The 26,708-nt window shown below is 41.7% G+C and overlaps 2 protein-coding genes across 2 annotated transcripts in view; both read right to left on the reverse strand.

Annotated features, from left to right (window-relative positions):
• TIC110 (translocon at the inner envelope membrane of chloroplasts 110) overlaps positions 1 to 9,777 on the reverse strand; it is a 74,809-nt gene extending 65,032 nt beyond the window's left edge. The window contains exons 1-2 of the mRNA XM_086804740.1: positions 9,074 to 9,777; positions 8,074 to 8,133 (exon numbers count right to left, since the gene is read on the reverse strand). Coding sequence (XP_086660866.1) covers positions 8,074 to 8,133; positions 9,074 to 9,573 — 560 coding nt within the window. The 5' untranslated portion in view covers positions 9,574 to 9,777. The remainder of the gene's footprint in view (positions 1 to 8,073; positions 8,134 to 9,073) is intronic.
• Positions 9,778 to 22,503: 12,726 nt separating this feature from the next.
• On the reverse strand, positions 22,504 to 25,638 carry LOC147633725 (uncharacterized). Its single transcript, XM_086804741.1, has 4 exons — positions 24,006 to 25,638; positions 23,546 to 23,891; positions 23,278 to 23,439; positions 22,504 to 23,154 (listed from the first exon to the last, which is right to left on the reverse strand). Exons 1-4 carry the CDS (start codon positions 25,517 to 25,519, stop codon positions 22,708 to 22,710), a joined length of 2,469 nt encoding a protein of 822 aa, XP_086660867.1. The 5' UTR covers positions 25,520 to 25,638; the 3' UTR covers positions 22,504 to 22,707.
• Between the last annotated feature and the right edge of the window lie 1,070 nt (positions 25,639 to 26,708).

The raw sequence follows: 26,708 nt of genomic DNA on the forward strand, positions 1-26,708 counted from the left end.
TCAGATTATTGGAAGATATATAATGTTTTCCGTGATAGTTTATTGAAACCATGTACAGGTTATCCCTTGAGGAACCATGTACAGGTTATCCCTTGAGGAAGATATATAATGTTTTCCGTGACAGTTTATTGAAACCATGTACAGGTTATCCCTTGAGGAACTTGTTTTCAAGGATCCACTAAGGATAGAAGAGCCAGAACAGATTGTGTTTCATTCTGTGAGAAAAGAGGAAAGACAGTGGTCAAAAAGTTCCTCTTGGAATTCAAGAGTTATTCGTTGTTGGAGGTGAAATGGATGCCGGAGAAGTACTTCTAAGACTATATCCAAATATACTTCGAGCTTATGAGCATTTAGGAAGTGGTTGGTCGAGACGTATTTAAAGTACAAATATGGACGTCTTGCGATCAAGATAGATTCAAGAGGGAGGGATCATACCTCTAGCCCTCTTCACTGTATATATATTTGATTGGAATTGATCATTATTCTGCTTATAATGGTTATTTGGGCATGATCTAGTTTGGGTGGCAACGATGCCTGATAGCCCAAGGAGCCAGATTTGTATATGGGAGGCAACGATGCCAGATGACCCATTGGACGGCAACGATGCCAGATATCTTGGACTTCACAGTCGAGCGGTCATTGCAACCAGATGGCCTAGATGATTGTATTGGATTTCACAGTTGGGCGGTCATTGCGATCAGATGGCCCAAATGACTATTGGATTTTGCAGTCGGGCGGTCATTGCGACCAGATAGCCCAGATGACAGATGACTGTATTGGATTTCCCAGTCGGGCGGTCATTGCGACCAGACCAGATGGCCCAGATGACTGTATTGGATTTCGCAGTCAGGCAGTCATTGTGACCAAACAGCCCAGATGACTGTATTGGATTTCATAGTCGGGCGGCCAATGCGACCAGATCGCCCAGATGACTTGATGAATTCTCGGGCAGTCCTAATGACCACATGGCCTAGAGGATAGTCTGAGTGGTCCTAGTGGCCAAATGGCTCAGCACGGTTTCGATGAAACTAGACAAGACAATCCATGAACAAGAGGATCATTACTTGTGCATTGCATACTGATGTATGTTTGAATTTCTTTGACTGTGTGCTGTTTTTTATAGACAATGCTTGGATTTATGACATGTGATAGTCTCCTGGGCTCCAAATTACCTAGCAAGTACCTGAAGTACCCAGTAGACGCGAATGATGCATACTTGTTTGTTGACTAGCTTGTGTCTAGTTTTTGCAAAAGGTGAGTATGCATTTATTTTACCTAACTCATGTGACAAGCCATGAAGATGTACTATCAAGAACAAGAACATCGGTCAAAGAAAAGGCGTTGAGATGTTGCTAGATAAGCAAATGACACCACAGATATGGGGAAAGACCAGATGCACAAGCTCACCAGATGGGGCTAGTATCTTCAAACATATGAAAGTACTTCATGTACTTGGAACACACAGATATACATGGAACATATGGATGTGCTTGGAACACTTGCGGTCCGTAGTTGAGGATAACTGCGATGTAAGAGGGAGCGAATGTAACTATTTGGCCCTCCTAGCTCTATTTCACATGATGAAATCCATTCCCAAACACCAGACAGGTGGAAGAAGACATGGGTACAGGGTCCATCAACACCTTCTCCAACTTGCTTTTCAGATGTATGGTCAGCCCTAGACTTGTATGGGCATATGCATGGGCGATACGGACGCGTGTACGGAGCTGTACGGGTAGAAAATTCAAAAACCCTAAAAATTTCAGAAACCCTAAAACTATTCCAACAACTTCTTTTTTTAGGTTTTTATCGCCAAAAACCATTAAAACAAGTTTATATCAATTTTCTTGCCAGAAAAAGCTTTTCCATGATTTTCTTCATCGACAAGGTTGGAGGAGTTGTGGAGATTACTCATGGGAACTTGGATTTGAACTTGGACTTCGATATGAACTTGGACATAGAGCTTGGACATGGAACATAAAACTTGGACATGAACATGGAGCAAGGTGGAAAGGTACGTAGTGTACGGCACGCTATCAGTACGTACGGGACGTACTTCTGTACGGAACAAATTTTAAGGTACGTAAACAGTACGTACCATTTGTAAACAGTCCTAGAAACCTGAATATTTTGTAGACATAGCAACCAAAATACTTAAAATAAAGAGTGAACCTCATTACTTAAAGTTTAAATCAGTTACCAAGCCCACACGATACCTCATGTCATAGTGATATAAGCAAGAACCATGAAAGTCATAGATGATAAAAGAGAGTACAAATATCATGTCTACAGCACATGTCCTGGTCCACAAGTGCAAAAAGCAAAACAATGAAACACTACAGTTGTCTAGACTCTAGACGCAAGAGTCTCAAATCTCATCATCAGATGAAGATGATGATGATGAGTCTTCTGAAGAGAGCATGCCTCCATCATTGATACCATTGCCCTCTTCATCGAACTCTGGCTCAGCAACAACAAGCTCCAGTGCATCCTCGTCATGTGCCTCGGGAATCTGAGTGTGAATGAGTTGGACAGCCTCATTTGCACGCCTTGACTGGGTGCGAGGAACTGGAAGCTTTCCCCTGCGAATGCTCTCGTGTCTCGCAGAGCCTGGATCTGGAGCTACCTGGCGTAGAGGAATGCTGAGAGATCGTGCACGTGAGCGGGTCACACAACGATCCACACTCTGAAGCTCTCTATGTAAAGCTCTCAAAATCTCATCTTGCTCATCTCTAATCTGCCGATCCACAAGCTCCGGGCTGGGTTCATCTACCAATTTGAGTTTTAAGGTAACATGTGAAGTCAGAGGAATGTTGGAGAGTGATAAGGAGTGGTATATGTCTTCAAGAAGCTGCATTTCAGAAAACAGGATTCCAATTACATCAATTGTTTGTCACTATTACTAGTTTTTTGTGAGTCTATATACCTTGGATAGCTTTGGAAAAAATTATTTACCAAACTTTCAAATGTTTTTTTTCATTTATTGTAGTAGAGAGGGTGTGCTGATGTTGGTGTTTGTCATTCTATAGCAAAGAATCAAGTGCTATTGCACATGCAATAGTATGGAAAGCGACTACATGATTTTGAAGGGCTGCCTATTCCTGATAGATCGTGTTGCCACTGTCAACAATGGTTTACTGATGGAAGAGATGATGTTTGATTCTGTTTAAACATGCCACAAATTACATATTGGATATTCATTGAACTAGAAATAATTTTCTACTTCTAAGTTCTTCTTGAGTTCAATTTATACCTGCTTCGGTGACCCCAAAGCATGGTAGCTTCGCACGAGCCTCATGTTAGCTCTGCAGTACACCAACTTCTCTAATTGAGAAGTACTAACGCGATTCCGAATCTTGGTGTGTATAAGAGAGTATGAGCTCCAGTTCTGCTCACATGCTCCAGCTGAGCAATCCTGTGCAAAAATGAGTACAATGCGAGCAAATTTGTAAATCTTTTAATGCTAAAACATCAGGCTTCACTTCCGAAGACTTTACTTTAGAGATTAATTACAACTTATGTCACCAAGCTGCTTTCCTTGTATTTACCTACGTAAATACATATATTTTCTTTTTCTTTTTGTTCTTTAGTTGCTGTTGATTTCTACCCTCAGATATCTCTTGGATCAAGCTTCGACATTGCATGACCAAAGAAGGTGGACCATTGGGACTTCGTGCGACTGATGGTTTACTTGAGCCTTGGGACCCTGAAATCCCAGAAGATTGGGCACTGAAGACTTGACGAACAGTGAACCAGGACAGTGTACTTGAGCCTTGGGACCCTGAAATCCCAGAAGATTGGACACTGAAGACTTGACGAACAGTGGACCAGGACAGTGTACTTGGCCACTGAGAATGGTGCAGGACAATGTGCCTGGCCATAAATGTAGATACACATTTGTGAATGTCCATGAAATGAAAAGTCACTGTATCATGACCACATTACGTTTTCTGATGTGGTCACGAAAGAGAATGTTGGTCAGATGACCTGAAGGAATGCTTTCGGCATATCTCCTAAATTTTAGGGAAAACTGCTATTTTTGGCCAGTTGTCCCGATCTGGAATCTGTTCGCATCATTACGTCAAGATTGATGAGAGGAATAATAAGTGCTGAAGAAGTGATGTCAAATTGTGAACGAGCCGAGATATTTTTAGCTGAGAAGGTTCGATGCGAAAAAACAAGGCATGAGCGCCAAGTGTCAAATTTTGACAAAATTTCCTTCTACAGAGAAGCTGGCGCCCAATTTCCACAAAAAGGGAGTTGTGCTCTCATTTTTCAGGGATGGTGGATCACAGGTTGGCCAAGGAATGCAAGCTTTTCCCCTGTTTTATGTAGAGTGGTGCTTTGTCTTGCATAATCACTCTCTTTATCCCTCTTTTATGATATGGTTATGCCTGCAGAAAGGCTATTTCATTTGACATGTACAGCCTATGTGGTCAGATGCTTGGTTGCCGAGGCAAGAGCCTCAATTGAACAGGGACAGGTGTAGCTAACTGCTACACCCAAGCAGGAACAGAAGAGGGTCATAACCTCTTCAAGCAGGTGTCCGATTCAGCCCTGTTTAGGGGCTGTTTTTGGACTGTTTTGCAAGGGACTTGACGCCAGGATTTAGGGCAACTGTGCCCAAAGGTTAGAGGATGGTACAAAAAGTGAACAGGAGCTGGAACAGGACCCAAACCAGTGCTGTGCAAAAAATTACAGTCCGCTGTAATTGACTGTTTTGGGCTTATTTGAGTGGTAGAAGGCCAAGGAAGAGGACCAGGGACTTGGGATTTTGTTCAGGGAAGGTTTATGTACCGAAATGCTGCCGAAATTTCCTTAGAACAGGGGTTTCTTGGCTGTGAATTGCTCTTGTAACTACATATACCATACCCTTGTAATTTCCCTTGAATTAATTGATAAATAAATACCGAAAGGGATGCCGGACTTCGGGGCCAATCTGAGGGAGCGAGGATTCTCTTTGTGTGTGTGTCATAAAGTCCAGGTATTTAATTGACAGAATTACTGCGTTATGTGTCCATAACCCGGTTTCAAGTTACCTGAGAGAGAACACGAAGAGCAAAGCGTGAAAGGTTTGGAAGACCAACCCTTCCATAAGAGTGCCACCATGTCAAAGGGAATTTCAAGGCTTCCTTCCTCAATGACACAGGTCTCGCAAATGAAGCACCAATACCATTCATGTACGTGGTGAACTCTCTATCGATCTGTAAGTTGCTCCTCCTTTGAGAACATCCTTCCAACATACTCTCATTGCTTCATGCTCAAAGCAGTATTATTCCATAGCTCTGGCGACCTGTAGAGAGGATGGAGCATGGCAGCCATCGCATGGATGGGACGGCTCATGAATGTCCACCGTTTGTCTACAATGTCCAAGATCTCACCTCGGCTGAAAATGAGAGATTGAAAATACATGTCTTAGGTTACACATGTCAGTCCTGACATGTCATGAGAATCGAGAATCGAGAAGTCATAAAAATCAAAGAAAGAGGAAGAAATTAGAACTATTGCTTACCGTTGAGCAGTCATCATGGAGCACTGAGCAACATGGTCTTTCATTTGCATAAACAAATGAAAGACCAGCCCCAAAGTTGAGCCCTCCATGTCTGTAAGTCAGAGAAGGACATACACGGGCTTAAGTGCAACTGAAAGGCTATGAACTTGCTGCCAAAAATCATCATCCAGGATCCGCCTCTGCAAGTATTTTGTACGCTCATCCTCTGAATGATGCATCTGTCGCCACCTTGGATCCACAACTGTTGATGATAGTGAATCTCTTATCTTGTAGAGCCTATCCAAGACCAAGAATATGTAGGCAAACCTGGTCTTGGAGGGTCTCACCATATCCAAAGGGCTATGGCTCCGAAAGATGGCAAGAGCCTGATGCTTCTTGCGGAAGAAGGTGGTGATCTTTACAGCATCTGCAACAATGGGCTGCACCCAATCAAGCTTCCAAATGTCTTCCATAAGTAAATCAAGACAATGGACAGCACATGGAGTCCACACTATATGTGGAAACTCTGCCTCGACCATTTGACCCATTGCCTTGCATTAGAGGCGTTGTCGGTCACCATCTGTACAACATTGTCCTCCCCAACCTCAAGGATAGCCTGACGAATGTGGCCATAAATGAACTCCCCTGTGATCCTGTCTCCTGCTCTCCCTGCATCCACGGCACGCAAGAAATAGGTGCCCAAGCAAGATGACACAAGGATATTGATTATGTGCCTCTTGCGAATGTCTGCCCACCCATCTGAAATAATAGTGCATCCGAACTCCTGCCAACCTGCTTTCACAGGAGTGAGCGCCTTGTCTATCAAGGCCTTCTGCTCATCCAACATGGATGTACGCATCTTCGTATACTCAAGACCTGTCCACGTCTCAGTAGGCCCTTCCTGCGCAATTGCTTTCACCATTCTTTTCCATTGGTCTGTCCTTAACACATTGAAGGATATATTACACTCAATAAGAGTACGACGAATCTCCATTTCTGCCACCCTTTGCCGCTCCTTTACCCAAGCTTGTGATGAGATACAAGAAGGCAGAGTGGATTGCTTTGATGCCTCCCATGTACCTCTCGCATCTTGTGGCAGGAGGTCCTCATCATCGGCAATACATGCCCTCTTCCTGCCTGTGGTGGATTAGGCTGAAGCCAAAAGGCTTTCACCCTCATCTAGTGTACCTGAACCTGTAACATCTCCAATAAAAGCATCATGGAGAGCATCTTGCGTACTTTCACCACCTCTAACACTGCTTGCACCACCCATTGCAGGAAAATTCTCCGCAATCAATTGGTCCCTCAAAGCTTGTGGTATTTTATCACATGAACCACATTGATTGGTGCACCCGATACCTGTCATGTGCTTGATGACGCGAGTTATGGTGCTAGTGTACTGCTCACCGCAATACTTGCACGCCCATAGCCGAGTACCTGACCCTTGCTGAGAAGGGGTGTTAACAACCCTCAGGACATTGGTGTGGATTGCCCAGTTCGGGTTAGTCTTGCGCGGCATGATGAAGTCTGGGCGGGAGAGAGAGCGAGGAAAGGACTCGTGGGAGGTCTCCAGAGAAGTGCGCACACTTGAAATTTGCTCTGCAAAACTTTGTAGGTACACACACACAGGACACTTGATTTTGCAAGTACACACAAAATGCCCAAAATAAAGTGCAACATGGTCGCTTATCTACAATCGCTTGAATTTGGGCCTCGCCACACACGCCACATATTTTTTATTTTTTTAAATGACTGCGTACGGATCCGTACAATACGGTACCGTACCGTACGACTGTACCGTGCTATACGGATCCGTACGTACGTACGGCAGCAACCTTGACATGGAGAACTTAGGCATAGAGCTTGGACATGAACATGGGATTTGGACTAACATCTGGACTTGGACTTGGATTTGGTACTAGCCCGGAGAGAGAAACATCCCCGTGGTGTGCTCGGCATCAGAGATCTAGTGCCTCGACATCGACATCGACTTGGATATCCTACATTGGCATATCTATTTGTTTTGTATTCATTGATTGTATTGATCCTGGCCAGCGTGCCCGTGGATTGTTTCCTTAATAAACTCCTGAAAGGGAGCGGGGCTTGTTCCCCACTCAATGTGGTGTATTGTGCAAGATCCCTATTCCCTACTCTCCCCCCCCTCTCTCTCTATATCTCTATCTCTTGGACACATGGTTGAGTCTGTCACGGCACACCCCACTTGGCTTACAGCTTGACCGGGTGTTTTACTATAAGCATCCTTCTCTATTTAAACTTTCATTGCACTAATAGTCTTACAAGTTCCCTCAGCCCCTAACGGTATGTAAAGCCCCCACACATCATAATCCCATGTGTGCAGTGGAATTGTATTGCTGCTGTTAGTCATTTAAATACTATACAGTAACCCTGATGATCAAGGGCCATTAAGCATTAAGAACCTGCATTTCTATGAGATGGTGTTGATTGTGCAAGAGGGTGTGCTGAACCGAATCCCGATATTTTCTTCCGGGTTAGTTTAAAATTGGCTCGTCATATGTCTCAATTCGTTGTTTCTTATAATGAAAAAGGCAAATATTACTAACCTGTCGTACAAATCTCTGAGCTCCGCATTGAGTGGCTCGTCCTGTTTGCTCACACCAAACCTGCACCAGGGAAAAAGCCTAAGTGAGAAAAAAAGGATTTATCTGTCCAAAATCCTGCACAACATAAGAACCTAAACTGAAAACAGTGGGAGCAATTCTAGAATAATGCGCAATGGATTGTACAATCAAGCATACTATGAAATAGCAAAGGAGGGTACAAAAAACTCCTAAACCCAATCAATGGGGTCGATTCCTCACTATGTAAAATGGAGTATGGCTGAGTGTATTCAAGCAAAACTTCTCCACAATGAATGAGTCTAAACAGAATCCTCAGCCGAGATTCACCAGAATCACAATTGGGACCGTTCTAGAGTCCAGAGTGATCTAAATTCATAAGCAATTCTGGCTGCATAAATGTGCAATGGCTGTGTGGCTGTGAGATCAAGCATGCTTTTTCATAGAAAAGGCATCATCCATAATGTAAATAACCTTGTATGATCAAAGACCGTGAACCCTATGATTCATCAAACGCATAATGAGGACATGATGAATTTATCAAAGGCATAATGAGGACATTACTAAGTTCATAACGAGCAATATGCGTTCAAAGTGCTTTTTCATGGCAAGGGTGTGATTTCTGTAGTATGGGACGGTGTTCAATCCAAACCCTACTTTAGCAATGGCACGGTGGGTCTAGATACAGTGGTATATATGGCTATATGATCAAGGATATGGGTTCATAGAAAAGGTGTCATCTGGGCAGTGCACAATTCGAAATTCATGATGTGTGACGGGTGTATGTTCAAGGTAACGGAAATTCCTAGGAGGTAGGATTTATGTACGTGCACAATGGAGGCAATTTGTGCATTCCCTACTAGGTGCGATGGATTGATGTGCCCAACCACGTCAAATCCATATCGTGTATTCATGATTGGAATACATAATGTGCAGGATGGAAGCAATATGCACAATGGATGCATGCATATGTAAGCGAACGTACTTTTTCACAATGGCATCAACCTCCTCACGTTTTAGGGACGTCGGATCGTCAAGATTAACCACAGCATTGTGGAGCTGTACAGCAGCAATGGTGGGAGCGGATGCGTTGAGGATATAAGCTGTGGCGCACCCGGCAGCCCCAAGGGCCAAGGCACCTCCAACGGCAGCAGTCCGGGTACCCTTTGTGCTTGTTCCGAGGGCATAACCTGCAGCGAGGGCACCTGCAACTATGGTGACACAGGTAGCATAGCGGGCCGACGCAGGCAAACCCTGTAAGACCTGGTGTAGCCCCGAAAGCTGCTTCTCTCCGCCGAAGATACTGCTGCTCCTAGCGTTTGTACTGTTCAGAGAGGCGTCGCTGTCTGCTGCAGAGCAAAACACCAAAGGGGAGACTCTGCGTGTCGAAATGGGGAAACGCAGTCGAATAGGAGCAAGAGGAACCAGGCCAGACGAAGGGGGGAGAAGGGGGACCCCTGGCTTGAGAGAAGGGCAGGGAAGCATGACTAAACGATGGAAATGGAGACACGCAGAGTATCAAATTAGGGTTTCCGATCCTGTGCAGGTCGCTACAGCTGCTTATGGCGGAATCCGATGAGCTGAGAACCCAAAATAAATAAGCTCCAAGGACCTTATCCGATTTTTCACCGACTATAAAACTTTGCTGCACTCGTACTGTAAAAGCATGCAAAATAACCTAGGTTAGTCTCTAAACTAGAATGCTTAGGCAGCTACATGGAAGATACATTATAGTATGCATACTAGTATTGGACCTACACGTTGCTGTGGCCAAGTTTCTAGAAAAGAACTGGTTCGCTTCAACATCACCTCCAAGAATAGGAGGAAAAACGTGTCTTGTTCAATCCTCCTTTAGAAGGATTGACATCCAAACCTGGCGCATTCGGAACTCTACTATATCAATCATACAGTCTATAAATAGACACTTTAGGCCATGTTTTAAACAAACACAACAAACAATTTCAAGTGAGTGGAAATTATCATGTATACATATCCCAAAATTGCATCCATGTCTCATAGAATCTCAAAAAAAAAAATACATCCATGTCTCTTAGAATGCCATCATAATAATGTAGCATACAAAGATGCAAAAAAGGACCAGTGTTAGGGAATCTCAAACTTCATCACACGAAATAATGTAAGTTAGCAATATATATATATATATATATGTAAGTCACCAACAATGTCATAATTTTCCTAATGTCTATACTCTAATCAGCAAACTAGGAAAGAAAAAACATTCCACTATCTCAAAATACACTAGGTAGTGATCCGTCTCTCCCCACTTGCTCTATTGTCAATGAATGAAAAGGGCCTACACACAAACGATACAATGAATGAAAAGGACCTACACAAATGATACAATAATGAAAAAAATCTTCTAAAAAATAACTAACATATAATAGAAAAAGATAATCAAGATTACCTCGTACAATAGAACATTGAGTTGATGATACATGAGCAGCTTTAATATAGAACTCATAATGAATACCCAAGTTAATGGTGGTGGATATAAGAAACACCTAATTGTTGAGTACGGAATATCCCTCTCACAAAAGATGCAACAGCATCTCTCCATCTCTCTTCGAAATAAATAAACGCCCCACTCTTCAGTTGAAACACTAATTCCATACATCACCAGCCCTTCATCAATAACTCTCACAATAAAGGTATCAACATCAGGTAAATTCCTAAATCAAAGTATAACAAATGAGCTATACAATTATTTATATTTTTACATAGGTTCTACATATATTTATATAATGTCTATCTTGCCTAGTAATTGCATTTATACTTACTCATCCTTATGGGCCATCAATCATAATCCTTCTATGTGACCCGCAGAGTAAGAGGAGCAGACCATAAAGGCAGCTCCCTAAAGACATTATATAATATAGAATGTCATGTTTCATATTTTGTAATCAATAAAAGTTATGTAAAAGAGAATAACTAACATGCTATTCCCAAGGAAAGAAATAACCTCATAGATGTCTGGCAAAACACGAACAACAAAAATAAGTACTTTTACCATGATTAAATACATATAAAAAAACAATCATAACAAAATTAATCAAAATGAACAACTTAAATAATAAACTCCAAAACCTTCGAGATCTCCTTATAAACAATGTTACTTGTCATAGGTGTATAACTTTAAAGATCATCAAATGAGGACCTTGCATCGGCATTATTCTCAACTAACACCTTCACAACATAAGGAGACTGCACTAACAATGCAACATACAATTGCCCATGAGCAAACATTAGAGTCAACGAATATAACCCTAAGACATTTAGGGTTTGGCCTTGTGATTTGTTTACTGACATACCAAATGCCAGCCACACAAGAAATTGTCTCTATCTCATGGGGTGAATGGTAGTTGGATCTCTATGCATATAAAGGTAATCTATGGAAGAAATATTGTTTTACCAACTTTAGTACCAGTGATGATTTCCCTCCAAGACTTTGGAGTGAAAGGCCTTTGCATATCATCTATGTACTATTAGAAAGCCCACATCTTGGATCCAAGTTATGAATCAATATAATAGGAGCTTCTAACTTTAAAACCAAGTAGTAAGGTGGATATATGTCCTAAAGGTCGATTACATTCAAAATTTGCAAGTTGTCGATGCACAAGGATTTTACAAACTGAAGAATTGTTTAGCTTGAAAGGTAGCTTGAATCTAGAATGTACAGTATGTCCATTTCTGAAGAGTAGAGAAGCAATACCTAACAATGTAGTGGCCAGAGCAACATGCACTTGTGCACGTAATTGTGCAAGCAAGAATTTATATAAATATGTCTTTCCTGATCCCCTTGGACCATTCGGGAAAAAAATATGCCAACGTTCATCCTTGATCATGAAGAATTTCTTCTAAATATAGTAGCACATGAGTTTATCTAATTGTTCAATATCGACAAATCAAACCATGCTTCTTGATAGTTGATATAGAAAATCTTCTATCATTTCTTCTCAAAATCTCTCCCACAATATTCTTTGAGAGAAAGGCTCACAAAATAGTAATATAGTTTTGCATGGATGATATTGTAACCCATTCAGAATCATCTTCCAATATCTCTCTGGAAATGTAAGGTGCCTTAAAGGATACACATAACCATTGAATGAACGCAAATCTTTAAAGACTTAAAGATCCTTTGTATATATTGTAAGAAGTAGGCGAACATAGTATGGCTCACCTACTGAAGGTGTTACAAAGTACATGCACCCTATAGTGTAAGAAGTAGGTGAACATAGTATGGCTCACCTACTGAAGGTGGTACAAAGTACATGCACCCTATAGTGTTTCCAAACTTTCTTTTGGTCCATTACTTCAACCTAGAGTTCTAAATCCATTCTTGAGGGAAATCAATATACAATGTGTCATTTGCTTCACAAGATGTTGTTGATTATAAGTAAACCATTCACTCAAAGTAGTCCTGCCCACATCTTCCCTCTAAATAACATCTATAATGTTAACATCTTTGAAGTTAACATTATGACCCCATCTAAGTGTACTTACAACCGTTGCACATCAAGCTTCTCATTGTGCAAATCATACTCAAAGAGTCTCCACATGCCTCTGATGCAAAGACACAACGTGCATCTAAATACTTCTCAATCTCATCGACTATGCACGTAGCATCAACATTACCACCTTGTACGATGATAAATCTTATTATTACTCTATCATGTCCCTTGTATATGTACTTGTAAAGATATTTGATTACTGCTGATATTGTTGAGCATATTTTCATATTTATACGAGCATTATATGTGATTGAAAGATAAGGATTATATGGCTTAATCCATGTGTTATCAACATTAGACCTTTTCATTGCTCTACAGTTCTTCCATCATTCCACTACATATAAACACATATATATAGGGTAACCACTATTATCCACAGTAGTCTCTTTGTGCAAAAGTATGTGGATAGTTCTTTGTGCATTTCCCTTCAGTCATACAAACTACTTGTGGATTGATGGTCCACAAGGCCCATTGTTATAGCTCACCCTAATCCCCTTGAAACACATCCAACAAGAGATTACCTGGTGAACCGCACAACTGTCGTGAGGATCTTTTCAATCGTCGAGCTTGTAACCCTCAAGGTCTCCAAGCTCTACAACTTCTTGAGAAGCAATTCCACCGTGTCTCCCACAAGCGTTGTCACGCCGCCACATTGCACTACGTCTACTCGTCCCTCCTTTCACCTCTCATCACTCACGCACACTTGCATGCATTATAGAGAGATATTAGCAAGAGGATTAGGAAGAGCAAGAATCTATCGCACAATGGGAGAGTATATTGTATTATGAGAGAAATTCACTTATATACATGGCCATAAGTGTTCACACTCACTTAAACTTTGGCCGGTCGGGCACTTTAGGCTCATAAGAGGCCTAATGCTATTACAATGACTACTCTCATAATATATCCATGAAGTACATCACTTGGGACTTCATCCTAACTTGTTACCACATGCTCTTAAAGCGGGAATCGCCATAAATACTGTCACACCGTTTACGGGCACCCGTCCAAGTTATAGATTTGGACACCATTGCTTCATATCTTGAATGTATGACCTTTTGGTGTATCTACCTTGACTCCTTGATGTAAGATAATGGCGGTAGCTCTTGTTAACCCTAGGAATGGGTTAACATTCCCCCCTTCTTGATGCCGATTACATCCTCGTGATCGCGTTGAAGAGCTTTATGTGTGGAGAATTGATAAGCTTTGTTGATGGCTTTGATGTTGAGTGGCCTTCAATGGTCTTTGTTCCTCCGGAAGGAATAAGAAAAGCTACTTAGTGAATGAAAAGGTTAGTGGTTTATTGTGAATTAATAATGAGGTTGGGGGGGTGGGGTTTTTTGCGAGTGATTCTATTTATATATTTTTGTGAGATTTTTTTTTGGCTCACTTTGTTTTTGGCAATCATAAGCAAGGTTACATGTGATTATGTTAGTGGGGACACTAAGAGATGTTAATAATGGGAGAGAAGAGAGGGAAAGATCCGGAGAAACGTAGGCATAATCATCAGAACGAGATGGTGATTCTTAGTTCCTCATTTGATTAATTGAAGCGACATTCATTATTTGAGGAAATTAGCCTTTGATGATGTCCCTTTGTGTGGCAGGATTCTTGTTAAATGTTGTTGAGTAGGACCTGTTCTTGCATGCTTCTTCCCATGTTCTTTTTATGTTTTTATGTATATTTAAGTACTCTTATGAAGCAGATATACATGAAGTACAAGAAGTAAGTCATATAGACTCTTATTGAACTGCTCTATTTAAGAGAATAGGTTCTTATGTCTGCCGCGTAGCTTTTGCACTTATACATCACATCTAGAGAAGTGAAAAGAGCATTGTGAGTTTGTCTTTGATGCCCTCATAAGTCTCCGTTTGCAGACATGGGAATTGATTCTTGATTTTTTAGCTCAAATGTTGTCGAGGCGGTAGGTAAGACTGCTGGTTGGTTACCATTGGGATATTCTTGATTTTTTAGCTCAAATGTTGTCGAGGCGGCAGGTAAGACTGCTGGTTGGTTACCATTGGGATTGCTTGAACACACAAACTCTTGTGTAGATGCTGAATGTACGAGAGTGGTTGAGTGACTTGCTTGGTGTTACTTGGGCCTCTATTCTTGTCCATCTTTAGGTGAATCTGTTGGGGTTAAAGTCGATAGCGAGGCTATCTTCACTTTGCTTGATTTTGGCAACAATATGATGGGATTACCATCAGAGTATCCTTGCTGTTGAAGCACATGCACATGCACCCATCTTTGATGAACATTATAAAATGGTGGCTAATGCCTTTGGTGCTGAGGTTTGTTTCTTTGAATAGACTTAGGAAAATTTTTGATGTGCTTGGAAATCCAAGCTTCAGTATTATCTTGGTAGTACCCTTGTGCTTTTTTAGTAATCTTTTTGGTTCCCACACTTGTTGCTGACTAGGTGGAGTTATTTGAGGAACTCGCATAGGCTTTTGTGGACGGTGTTGTGGAGTACTTTTATTTTTTCTTGGCCTCTAAGTGCTACATTGAGGAATTGGCTTTGACTGCCGAGGCACCCATATTGGATTGGCACCTTTGTAGTAGCCTTGAGCTACAAGTAACTGCTTCTCCACCCACATTTTGATACCATTAAGATATCTTAATTTTGGTTGACTTAGTGGAGTTTTATTTTTTGTTGATATGGAAGGTTTGGGACCCTCCATCAAATTGTTTTGCGTTGAGGTTATGGGTTTGAAACTCATGGGTGTTGTTGAACGACAAGGAGGCTAGAGTCTCTTGTGGAGTGGCTTTCGATGATGAGGCTTTTGAGCATATTTTCGTCTCTTTTGGTGAGGTTTGTCGATGAATAGGTGTTGGTTTTAGGGCTTTCCCTTTGAGTTCCTTGTTAGAGATAGATGGTTGCGTGTGGGAAACTTTTTCAGGAATAGCTCTAGATTGCGAGGTTTTGGCATCGAACTTTGTTGGTGAGGATGGAGTTAAAGGAGTAGATGCTTTATCAGAGTCGGTCATTGATACAGATGGCAGGTCATTGTGTAGAGGGAAGAGGCTTGTAACTTTATGCGTTCAGCATCATAGAAATCCATTAGGGTTGGATCCTCTTCTGTGCAGTATGATATTGTCAACTTTGTGTCATTGACCATCATGATGACCCTATCGCTAGCAAAGCACAGTGGTGCTTTGGGAAGTAATAGTCCATTTATGCCCCAAGGTCAAATCTGCTTCCACCATATACTAAATCACAAAAAAACTTGTAAAAGTAAGCGGGTTAGTTTCAATATACATTGTATGTTCAAAGTACTCCAGACATGGCGTGTTCAAGTCTTGTGTAAATGGAATTCTTTCAGGATGAGCCATGAGTGTTGGATGATCTAACAAATCCCATAACTCAAGGATCATGATATTGTGTTCTTGAGTTGGATGAAGCTCTGCGTGGATTGTGGTGATTTTATTAGAAATTTCCAATCCAACCATAATTCTTGGAATATTCTCAGTACGGTATGTTGAAAGTTCTAGCTCCTCCAAGGTGTCTTCCTCCCATAAGAGCAATTGCACAATGCCCTGCAGGAGTGTTCAAGGTGACTGTTTGCATGGATTCATAAAGTGAAAACGAGCCATGTATCCAAGTTTCACCAAGGATGACATCATACTTAAGGAGAACAGTGTGGTAACATGGAGTCTAAATTCCACATCTTCACCTATTGTTTGAGTAGCATAGCTAAAGTAACTTGGAACTTCAATGTTTTGTCCATTGGCTCCTCTTGCAAGACCATTGTCTTTAGGGGTGATTTTAGGTTGTCCCAATGACACCCAAGTGTCTATTGTCAAGATGTTATGACTAGCTCGGACTAATCAATGCACGTTTGCGTTTAACATCATTGCCTGCTGTAGGAAAATCCAACCATATCATGATAGAATCTTCAAGAGGAACCATGGATGTTCCAGTTTGTGTTTCAGCTTCATATTCCCATTCACTTTCATCCTCATTTTGGCTCTCAGCTTTTTCAAGAGTCCCCAATGTGTACAATGGTACACTCGGTCCTCTGAAAATTCTAACTAAGGTTTGTTTGGAAACTTGTGAATCCTCACAGTCCTATCCTATGTAGCTCTTTATGTTTTGGTATAACTCATGTTTAACCTTTAAATGTGCAAGTGTTGATGCTATGCTGGCTTCACCACCACCATGAGAGAAGAGCACTCCTCTAAATGAGGTTTTGAGAGACTACTTTAATTTTGTAAGGGATTCATCGAATTCCTCACGTGCTTTTTCAGCTGCATAATTCGTGCAATATGCCTCTAATGGCTCTTCCATAGAGAGTACGTCTTCCTCTTGAAAGGGAAAGCGACACTCCTCAGGTTCTTGTATTTTGGTTGCTTTTTTAAGATTGGCTTTATGAGGTTCAATCACAACCGGTGATCCTATATAATACTTAACAATACTAAGCATGCTCTCTTGAGCTTGCTTTTTGCGTTCCACATATGTCATGTAGTCATGATTTTCACTTTAGGGAGGTTCGAGTTTCTTGATTAGTCTGTGAGGTACACCTAGTGTTAAATCAAAACTTGTTTCATCCTCACTAAGTAACGTACTAGAACTTGTTTTATCTTCTGACTTTCTTTGGATCGTCAAGTTTTCATTATGTTTTCCCATATGCGACAAGATCGAATTTGGGCTTTTGTATTCTATGTCGCACATGTGGGTGTTGTTGTTTAAGTGGTGGCCTTTGAGGTGGATGCTTTTGCATCATGTGTAGCTTCTGGCTCTTTTGGGTTTATGTTTTCCATAGGTTCCTTTTCCATGTCCTCTCTTTCAACCTTGTTTGTTATCTCTTATTTTTCTTGGGTTTAGAAGGTTTTGTTTTCTCTTTTAGTTTCTACTTTAAGGCATGTTCTTTTATCCATTTCGAAGTGTTATCTTTTGCGTTCTTTCTGACCGTTTCCCGTGACTTAGCTTGCAATCATGTAAGCACATTCAAGGGTACCGTGGACAATTGCCCATTTTGTACAATTAAGGTGTTTAGAGTTTTATTTTGTGAGACAGGCTGCAGTGAAGTGACTCACCTCCTTAAGCAATCTTGGAACATGTGGTTGATGCCACATTGTTCACACATGGGTTGCAAAGTGTCAGTGATTGTGGGTATGAAAGTATTCCAAAGTGTGCAATCTGCCACCTTGTGCGGTCCACAACAACAGAAACACTGAAGTGTTCGATTAATTGCTTCCTGAGCAGTTTCTACCCTTTAGACTGTTTCTGTTTGGTGCACATGAGATGGAGGTTTTGAGTCAATTGTTGTTGAATTGGGACACTGGGTAGTATCATGATCAAAGGTTTTGCAATATATGTAGTGCAGAAAAATAGGTGCCTTGTACACACAATGGGGATTGGGATGGTCGTAGTGAGACTGCACTTAACACAAGGCATTTTGCTCATCACTTGGAGAGGAATTAAGGATGTTTGGTTTTGAAGGATTGCATCCTCTCTCAGAGATATCGGTTGTAAGCTTTTAAGTAAGACTGCATAGAATTCAGGGAATGATAATTCTGTAATCGACCGTTCTTTAGCTATCGCTTCACTTGATTTAGATGAGGAACATCTCGCATCATGATCATCTGCCATCATGTTGTCATCTAACTATATTACCTCTTTACAACATTGATCGAATGTTTTTAGATTGAATACAATGATCAAGTTGTGTAAGCTGTTATTCTTAAAGCCCATCATGAAACAGAATCGTTTAATTTTTCCCATGACTCACATCGTGAGTCCAATAGTTTTATCCGAAGGATAAAATCTCGAATGGTTTTGTTCTGTTTCTGCTTAACTGAATATAGTTCGCTTGCTGCACTCCACAGATCACATTGTCTCGAAAAATCGTGGATAAAGGCTGCTTTCAAGGTTTTAAAGTTTGTCTTGATCGCGCAGGCATCAATGTGATGAACCATCAGCTAGCTTTTCCTATTAAGTATAGATTCGACACATGTACCTTGGTGAGGCAGTTGGGATTTCCAAAGGCTTCACATCTATATTCAAACATTTGAATGAATTGAACAGGATTAGTTGTCCTATCATATTTGCCCATAATTTTGGAAATCTGTATGGTTTTTTTATGAGTCACTGAGGCTATGTGAGTGATTTTCACTTAGTCCTTGGGCAACCCCCCTTCCTAGACTAGTCAAATTGTCCAAGGTGTAGGCATTCAGGGGTTGAAAGGGTTGGTACCTATAGAATTTGTGGAAATGTTAGATAAAGGACCAAAGCCCGGTGGGATTGAAGTGACAGGGGGTGCAAAACTCGATGACAGTCTTCTTGTTGGCATGGTGAATGGTATTGGGGAGGTGCATTTGTGGCATGGATCTCAATGGCTCGAAGATGTCAGCCATTAGGTTCCATGAGAGTGTCAGCCCACGTAGTCTATCTATCGTTGCCATGTCTGACGCTGTCAATGGCTCCTTAATGAGCAAGCACACATGTTTTTTTTTTGCTTTTTATATTTTCTCATAGCCCATTACATCATCAGGAGGTCTGGCATACTCTTCGTTGGGTCAAATGAGTGTGTGCTTGCCCTAATTAGCTTAGACACTACACGTGTAGTGTCTAATTAGCTTAGACACTACACGTGAATGATCTCTTATATTTTTCCAAAAAAAGTGTATATTAGTATCATCCCAAATGGAAGAGAGGGTCCTAAAACCTATTTTTCATCATTGTCTTAAGATGAATTTTTTTTTTCCTGTTTCGCAGCCCATTTTTAAAGGCGTTTTAAAAGGAATTTGGAAAAACTCTGTATGAGAGAGTTGTAGTATTTTTGGAGTAGTACAATTTTGTCTCTCTCAGTCTTTCATGATTTTGTCGTTTAGACCCTTAAAAAGTAGCCCGAATATGGTTCGTAGTTGTTTTTGCGTTGTTTTGGGTAATTTTTAGTGCTTTAAGGACCATTTTTTTGCCTCAATTTTCGGGTCAATTTTTGAGGCTGCTGGTTAGAGGCCAAAACAATCGATTTTCAACTTTTCGATGAGCACTGGAGCACGTTCATCGAACTCACGGTTTAGGAGATACAAGCCTCCAAATAGCAGAGTGTAGTTCACAACTGACCCCTTTCACGCGACTGACCCCTTTCACAACAAACCCCTTTCACAACAATGGACCCTGATTAATCACCCTTAATGACAAAAACCATTCGATTAAGAAAGATTAGTCATTTTCAAGAGTTTTTTTATGTTTTTGAGAATTTTTTTCAATGATTAAGCTACTTCTAATGCTTTCTAACACTCTAGTGCATACAATTTCAACAAAAAACACACAATTTTAGCTAAAATTAATGATTCTAATTCTATGTTTAACCCTAAAGACAGCTAACATTCACTAAAAATTGCATTCTATTACATTGCTTGATGCAATGGATGCAAACTAAGCCTAATACACTTTATGTGCACGCTCTAATAACATTAAAAACCACCATTAACAATAACAATAACAATAAATTAAGCAAAAAAGCATTCCTTATAAAATAAAAAAGAGAGCTAATTCTTACAAAATCACACACAAATCTCCATCAAAAATACATCTTTTATATGGAAAACTATTAATCAAGACAATGGGCAATGGGTAATGCGTAAATTAGCGAAAAACGATGAAAAAAACCAAGGGATGGTTCCCCAATGGTACCAAAAATGTTATGGCTCACCCTAACCCCCCTTGAAACAAATCCAACAAGAGATTACCTGGTGAACCGTAACTGCTCATCATGAGGATCTTTCCAATTGCCGAGCTCATAACCCTCGAGGTCTCCAAGCTCTACAAATCCTTGAGAAGTAATTCCATCGTGTCTCCTGTAATAAGCGTTGTCACATCACTGCGTTGCACTACATGTACTCATCCCTCCTTTCAACTCACATCACTCACACATACTCACTAGCATGCATTAGAGAGAGAGATTAGCAAGAGTAAGAATCTATTGCACAATGGGAGAGTATATTGTATTATGAGAGAAATTCACTTATATACATGGCCATAAGTGTTCACACTCGCTTAAACTGTGACCCGCTGAGCACTTTAGGCTCATAAGAGGCCTAATGCTATGACAATGACTACTCACGTAATATATCCATGAAGTACATCACTTGGGACTTCATCCTAACTTACTACCACATGATCTTGAAGCGAGAATCACCATAAATACTCTGTCACACCATTACGGGCGCCCGTCCAAGTTGTAGAGTTGGACACCATCGCTTCATATCTTGAATGTATGACCTTTTGGTGTATCTACCTTGAATCCTTGATGTAAGATAATGGCGGTATCTCTTGTTAACCCTAGGAATGGGTTAACACACATGGATATTTCAATGTAACACAACATTATACAGAGCATGAAACATTGGGTCATTTAGCACACATTAATCTAGCAGAGTCTTGCACAATCTTTGGTTTATGGGCACTATCAAAGATCAATAACATGTGTGAAAGAGACATACTTGTAGTCTCTTGTGCAAAAGTACGTGGATAGTTCCTTGTGCATTTCCCTTTAGGCATACAAACTACCTATGGATTGAATGATCCACAGAGCCCATGGATATTACACTATAACACATCATGCAGAGCAGGAAACATCGAGCCATTCAACACACAATAATCTATCATAGTCTTGCATAGTCTTTGATTTATGGGCACTATCAAAAGATCATACTTGTAACATTGAGGTCTCTTTTTACTTGTACACTACCAATCAAAAGAGACCTCAATGGTGGCTTAGGTGGTTTGGCAAGTGAAGGAAGAGACACACACCCATGTTTGTAACAATATTTGCAAGAACTTATCTATAACTCATCTTCTTTCCACTCTCCCATAATTGTGCTCCATAAAACCCACACTCATGTGTCATCTCTCCTAATGAGTGGCTTAAAGTGCATAAATATGCCAAAGGCCAATGAGTTGTATGTATACCTTGTAAAGCGAGGAGTTCATGGAGGATTAACAAAATCCCTCCCTTTCTTTTATCAAATACATAAGAGGGATTTTTTCTAACGCTTTCCCCTTCTTATTGTATTAGCAAATGGTACTTCTCTCTTCATGGGTAGAAAAGGAAGACATTGAGTTACATTATCCTTATTTGCAAATTCTAATATTCTCTCATCATCTGTCACTACACTTTGATCATCTATCAAACACTCTCATCCTCTTTCACTACTCCCCAACCATCTACCAATACACTCTCATCCCTTGTCATACTCTCTCACCATCTGTGGGGTAGATAGAGTGGATGGTTGGTTAGGGAGGGTGGGGACTTGCCTTAGCATGCTAGAGTCTTTGTAAGTCAATGTAGATAGATGTGTGTGCTTCCAGGGGTGCTAGAAACTCTAGAAAACACACTAGGCATATGTGTTGGCTAATCATCTATCTATTCGTGGAGTGGTATCATGTCACATCATTGGGTGGTGTGGCAACTCTTGGTTTCCAAGAAGGTATCAAAGCCCTGGATCATGGTCTCAAGTAACTTCCCTCCTTGCTAGATTGGAGGAGGGTGTTGGAGGTGCAAATCTCACATGGGGGATTGTAAGATGGGAAAAAGGAGGCCAAGTAATCCCACATGCAAAGGTAGTGTGGAAGATAAGTACTCTCTCATGATCTGTCAAAGGAGAAAATAACACCATTGGATCATTCACTACAACCCAAGGTGGTTCCAAACGTTATGTACTGTACGGATCCGTACGTACTGTACGTTGTTTGGTACGGAAAAAATTTTTAAGGTACGTAAAAATACGTACTATTGGTAAAAATACATAAAATGTCAAAAATTTCAGCCACTTACATTAAATTTCAGTCCATGTCCACATTGACATATAAAACTTTTGAAATAGAGACACAACAAGGTCAAAAACCTACTAATTCAAAAGTGAGAAATTAGAATCACAAAGTCGTCAATCATACTTAATAAGTTAATCGTACTTAATACTTAATACTTATTACTTAAGACAAGTCACATTGTCACAAGTGAGTCGTGACAACTCACAATTCACATCAAGAAATGATGAAATTTGAAAATGAGTCTATGAATAATGACAAAATGTGCCATGTCCATACAACACCAAATCAAAACTAAGGTAATCCAAATCAAAACTCATCATCCGATGAGGATGATGACCCTGGAGAATCAAGCATATAACCCTCCGTGATGACATTGCCCTCGTCATCATACTCAGGCCCTGTCATCATGGGCACAGGTGGGTGGGCTGCCTCAGATGTCCCTGTCCCTGTCTCTGCATCATCCTGCTGGGTAGTGTGAATGAGGCGAACGGCCTCATTCGCACGTGCTCGAGGAGTCTGAATAGGCAGCTTCCCTCTCCGGGCGCCTCTCCAGCCAGAACTCTCTGCATCTGCAGGTCCCTCATGTAGCTGAATTTTATAAGCTCGGGCTCTCGATCTCGTCACCCGCCTGTCTACACTCTCCAGCTCTCTATGCAGGAGGCAAAGAATCTCGGCCTGCTCATCTCTCAACCGTTGCTCTGCCTCATCAATGGTGGTAGGATCTGGGACCAGCTTGACACGTGTTGGATCCACCTATTCAACGTAAAACCAAAGAGAATGCGGAGTGTCAACGACTCAACTTTTTGTATACTATAGTATAAAAGCTATGTAAATGGGAGGCCAATCCCCACAAGCGAATGAATAGGATAAACTCACCTGTTTTGGGGTGCCCAAAGCATGATAAGCTCGTACGAGCTTCATGTTGGCCCTACAATAGACCAGTCTCTCTAGTTGAGAGGTGCTCAAACGATTGCGTATCTTTGTATGTATGAGCGAGTAAGCGCTCCAGTTGCGCTCACAAGCACCTGCTGAACAATCCTGCACTCCAATTCAAAAAAAGTGCTTCATTCATGTGAGCTCAGCAATTCCCAATAAGCTTCACAAGACTAGTTCATAGTCCATAGTACATACATGATATACATACCTGAGATAGCACTCGCAGAGCTATATCTGTAAGCTGTGGAAGACCCTGTCTTCCATAGTTTTGCCACCAAGTAAGAGGAAGCTTGGTGGCCTCTGGTCTAAGAGCAACAACTCTGGCAAATGAGGGTCCCAAGTTGTTGACCCAACTGCAAAGCTCCGCATCAATCTCCAATTGCTGCTCCACATCATACATACTATTAATGTATCTATCTCGTAAGGTGAGCAGCTCCCTATCATGAAAGAGAAGTGGCGTCTTGTAGAAAGGATGGAGGAATGCAGCCATCCCATGAATGGGGCGACTCATATACTCCCATCGATAATCCACAATAGCCAATATATCATCTCGGCTGCAAGAGTAAAATAAACAGAGAAGTAGAGCAATTAGTAAGTCAAGACTCAAGACTCAAGAATCAAGAATCAAGATTCTGTAATCGGCCATCAAGAATCAAGATTTTACTTACCAATTCTGTGTCAGGGACGTACAGGCTGCAATATGACTCTTCATCTGCATGAAGAGGTGGTACACTAAGCCCAAAGTGGAGCCCTCCATGTCTGTGACTCGCAGAAGTACAAATACTGGCTGCAAAGCCACCAAGAGAGTTTGCACATCCGTCCAGAGGGTCTCATCCAGTATCCGTCTCTGTATGTATTTGGTGGGCTCTGTCTGTGAATGATACATATCTCTCCACTTTGGATCCACAACTGTCTGTAATAGTGGATCTCTCAATTTGAAAAGCCTGTGTAGCACCAAATACATATAGGCAAATCTTGTCTTGGATGGCCGCACCATATCTAGGTTGCTGTGGCTCCTAAAGATAGCCAATGCCTGCTGCTTCTTTCTGAAGAATGTAGTGATCTTCGTGGCATCAGAAACTGTGGGTTGCACCCAACTCAGCTTGCCTATGTCCTCCATAAGCAAATCAAGGCAATGGGCTGCACAGGGAGTCCACACAATGCGAGGAAACTCCGCCTCCACCATGTCTCCCATTGCCTTGCAATTAGCAGCATTGTCTGTTACAACCTGCACCACATTCTCTGGACCAACTTCAACAATTGCCTGGCGAATGTGCTGATAGATACTCTCAGCAGTGATGCGTTCGCCTGCCTTCCCAGCATCCACAGCGCGTAAGAAATACGTACCAAGACATGAAGAGACAAGAATATTGATGATGTGTCGTCGCCGTGTGTCACTCCAGCCATCTGAAATGATAGTGCAACCAATTTGTTGCCAACCTGCTTTCACTGGCACCAATGCCTTGTCTATCAAGGCCTTTTGCTCATCAAGCATCGTGGTGCGCATCTTTTTGTACTCAAGCCCTGACCATGACTCCGTGTGTCCAACCTGGGCTATAGCTCTGACCATCCTCTTCCATTGGTCAGTCCTCAAAACATTGAAGGAGATATTGCACTCTATGAGAGTGCGAGCAATCTCCATCTCAGCCACCTTTTGCCTTTCTTTGACCCAAGACTGTGCATGCACACGAGAAGGCAAGGTGGTTTGCCTTTCCGTATATGTATCACCCTCATTCTCATCTTGCATGACAGAAGGCCTCTTTCTCGCACACGATTGCTGCTCAGAAGAGGCAGGCTGAGATTCATCAACCTGCGTGGATGGACCAGCCAAGTCCCCAAGAAGAGCATCATGAAGTGCATCCTGTGTCTCTTGTGTGCCTCTTCCTCTTCCAGCTGCCCCCATTGCAGGGAAATTTTCAGCAATCAACTGATCTCTCAATGCTTGTGGCACTCTCTTGCACCCTGCACAATTGTTGGTGGTGCCAATGCCTGTGAGGTGCTTGATGACACGAGTAATTGTACTCGTGAGGGTGAAATTGCAGTACTTGCACTGCCATTGTCGAGTGCCACTACCTGCCTGCCCTGGAGTAGTCACAATGCGAATGACGTTTGTGTGCTCCTTCCAGTATGGGTTCTCTCGCTTCGGCATGATTGCTCTGACAAATTCAATGCACAATGCCATACAATTTCAATCAGGATTCAGCAATCGTGCAATGCATAATATTTAGTGGGCAGCTCAGGTAAGAGTGAGAGTGAGAGTGAGAGGGAGAGGGAGAGAGAGACTGAGAGCTAAGTGCATGGTCCACAGATGGTGGCCTAAGGTTCTGAGAGAGAGAGAGAGAGAGAGAGAGAGAGAGAGAGAGAGAGAGAGAGAGAGAGAGAGAGAGAGAGAGTTATGTTGCTGCCTTGGGGGCCTGAGCAAGGGTGGGTGGGAAAAGGGGGCCGACGGCAGATTCGCAGAAGAACACAGAAGATACAGCACCATAGAACATGGCTGAGCAAGGGGACTCGGGAGGGCGGTGGCAACAAAGGGGGGCGAGAGCAGAAGAACACAGAAGCAAATGGGAAGGCCTGGGGAGAGAGAGAGAGACTGTACCGGAAGGTGAAGCAAACGGAAGGCCTGGAGACTCGGACGGAGAGAGAGAGAGAGAGAGAGAGAGAGAGAGAGAGAGAGAGAGAGAGAGAGAGAGAGAGAGAGAGAGAGAGACTGTACCGGAAGGTGTGCGAGCGCTGGCGACTGTACGAAGCGACGAGTCCAGGTGCTATCGTCGGCTGGCGGCAGTACGGATCGGCGAAACCCAAAAGAATGCGAAACCCCAAAAAAAAAAACCTATCGCAGGCGATCAACGAAAACCCCACCCAAAAAAAAAAACCACACGTACGGATCGATCCGTACGTACGGATCCCCGTACTGTACGGATGTACGGTACGGAATGCATCCGTACGTACGTTTTGATCCAACCTTGCTACAACCCTTATGAGTGCACCCTTATTATCTACATTAAGGCATGCCACTAGTGCATCATTATTTGTAACACCCTCATATTTACCCTCATTCATATCTAATTCCATAGATATTGTGGGATCCTTGTTAGCTCCATTAATAGTTACTCTTCTAGTCATATAATAAGAGGCCTTGTTTTTAGTAATGAAGCAATGATACCTTCTCATAAGTCTCAAACTTTCAGTGGCATCCCTGAATAAACTCCACTTGCTATTTCCCCTGCTATTTCTTTAAAAAGAGTCCTAATCTCACGATTAACACTTTTAGTACTCTTGTTAGTAGATATCCTTTGATCTCCAACCAAGGCAATTCGAGAGCTAACGTTGTTTCTTCTTATTGTATTAGCAAATAGTACTCTCTCTTCATG

The sequence above is a fragment of the Cibotium barometz genome, chromosome 11, assembly GCF_041138505.1.
Source record: "Cibotium barometz isolate CiBa-2024 chromosome 11, ASM4113850v1, whole genome shotgun sequence".
NCBI classification, from domain to species: Eukaryota; Viridiplantae; Streptophyta; class Polypodiopsida; order Cyatheales; family Cibotiaceae; genus Cibotium; species Cibotium barometz.

Excerpts from the sequence above, each read along its gene's own strand:
- LOC147633725 (XM_086804741.1), bottom strand. The coding sequence starts at position 25,519 with ATGGCATTGTGCATTGAATTTGTCAGAGCAATCATGCCGAAGCGAGAG. Across the intron at positions 23,440-23,545 it reads CTCTGCGAGTGCTATCTCAG|GATTGTTCAGCAGGTGCTTG; the intron begins GTATGTATATCA and ends ATTGGAGTGCAG. Across the intron at positions 23,155-23,277 it reads CTTTGGGCACCCCAAAACAG|GTGGATCCAACACGTGTCAA; the intron begins GTGAGTTTATCC and ends TACGTTGAATAG.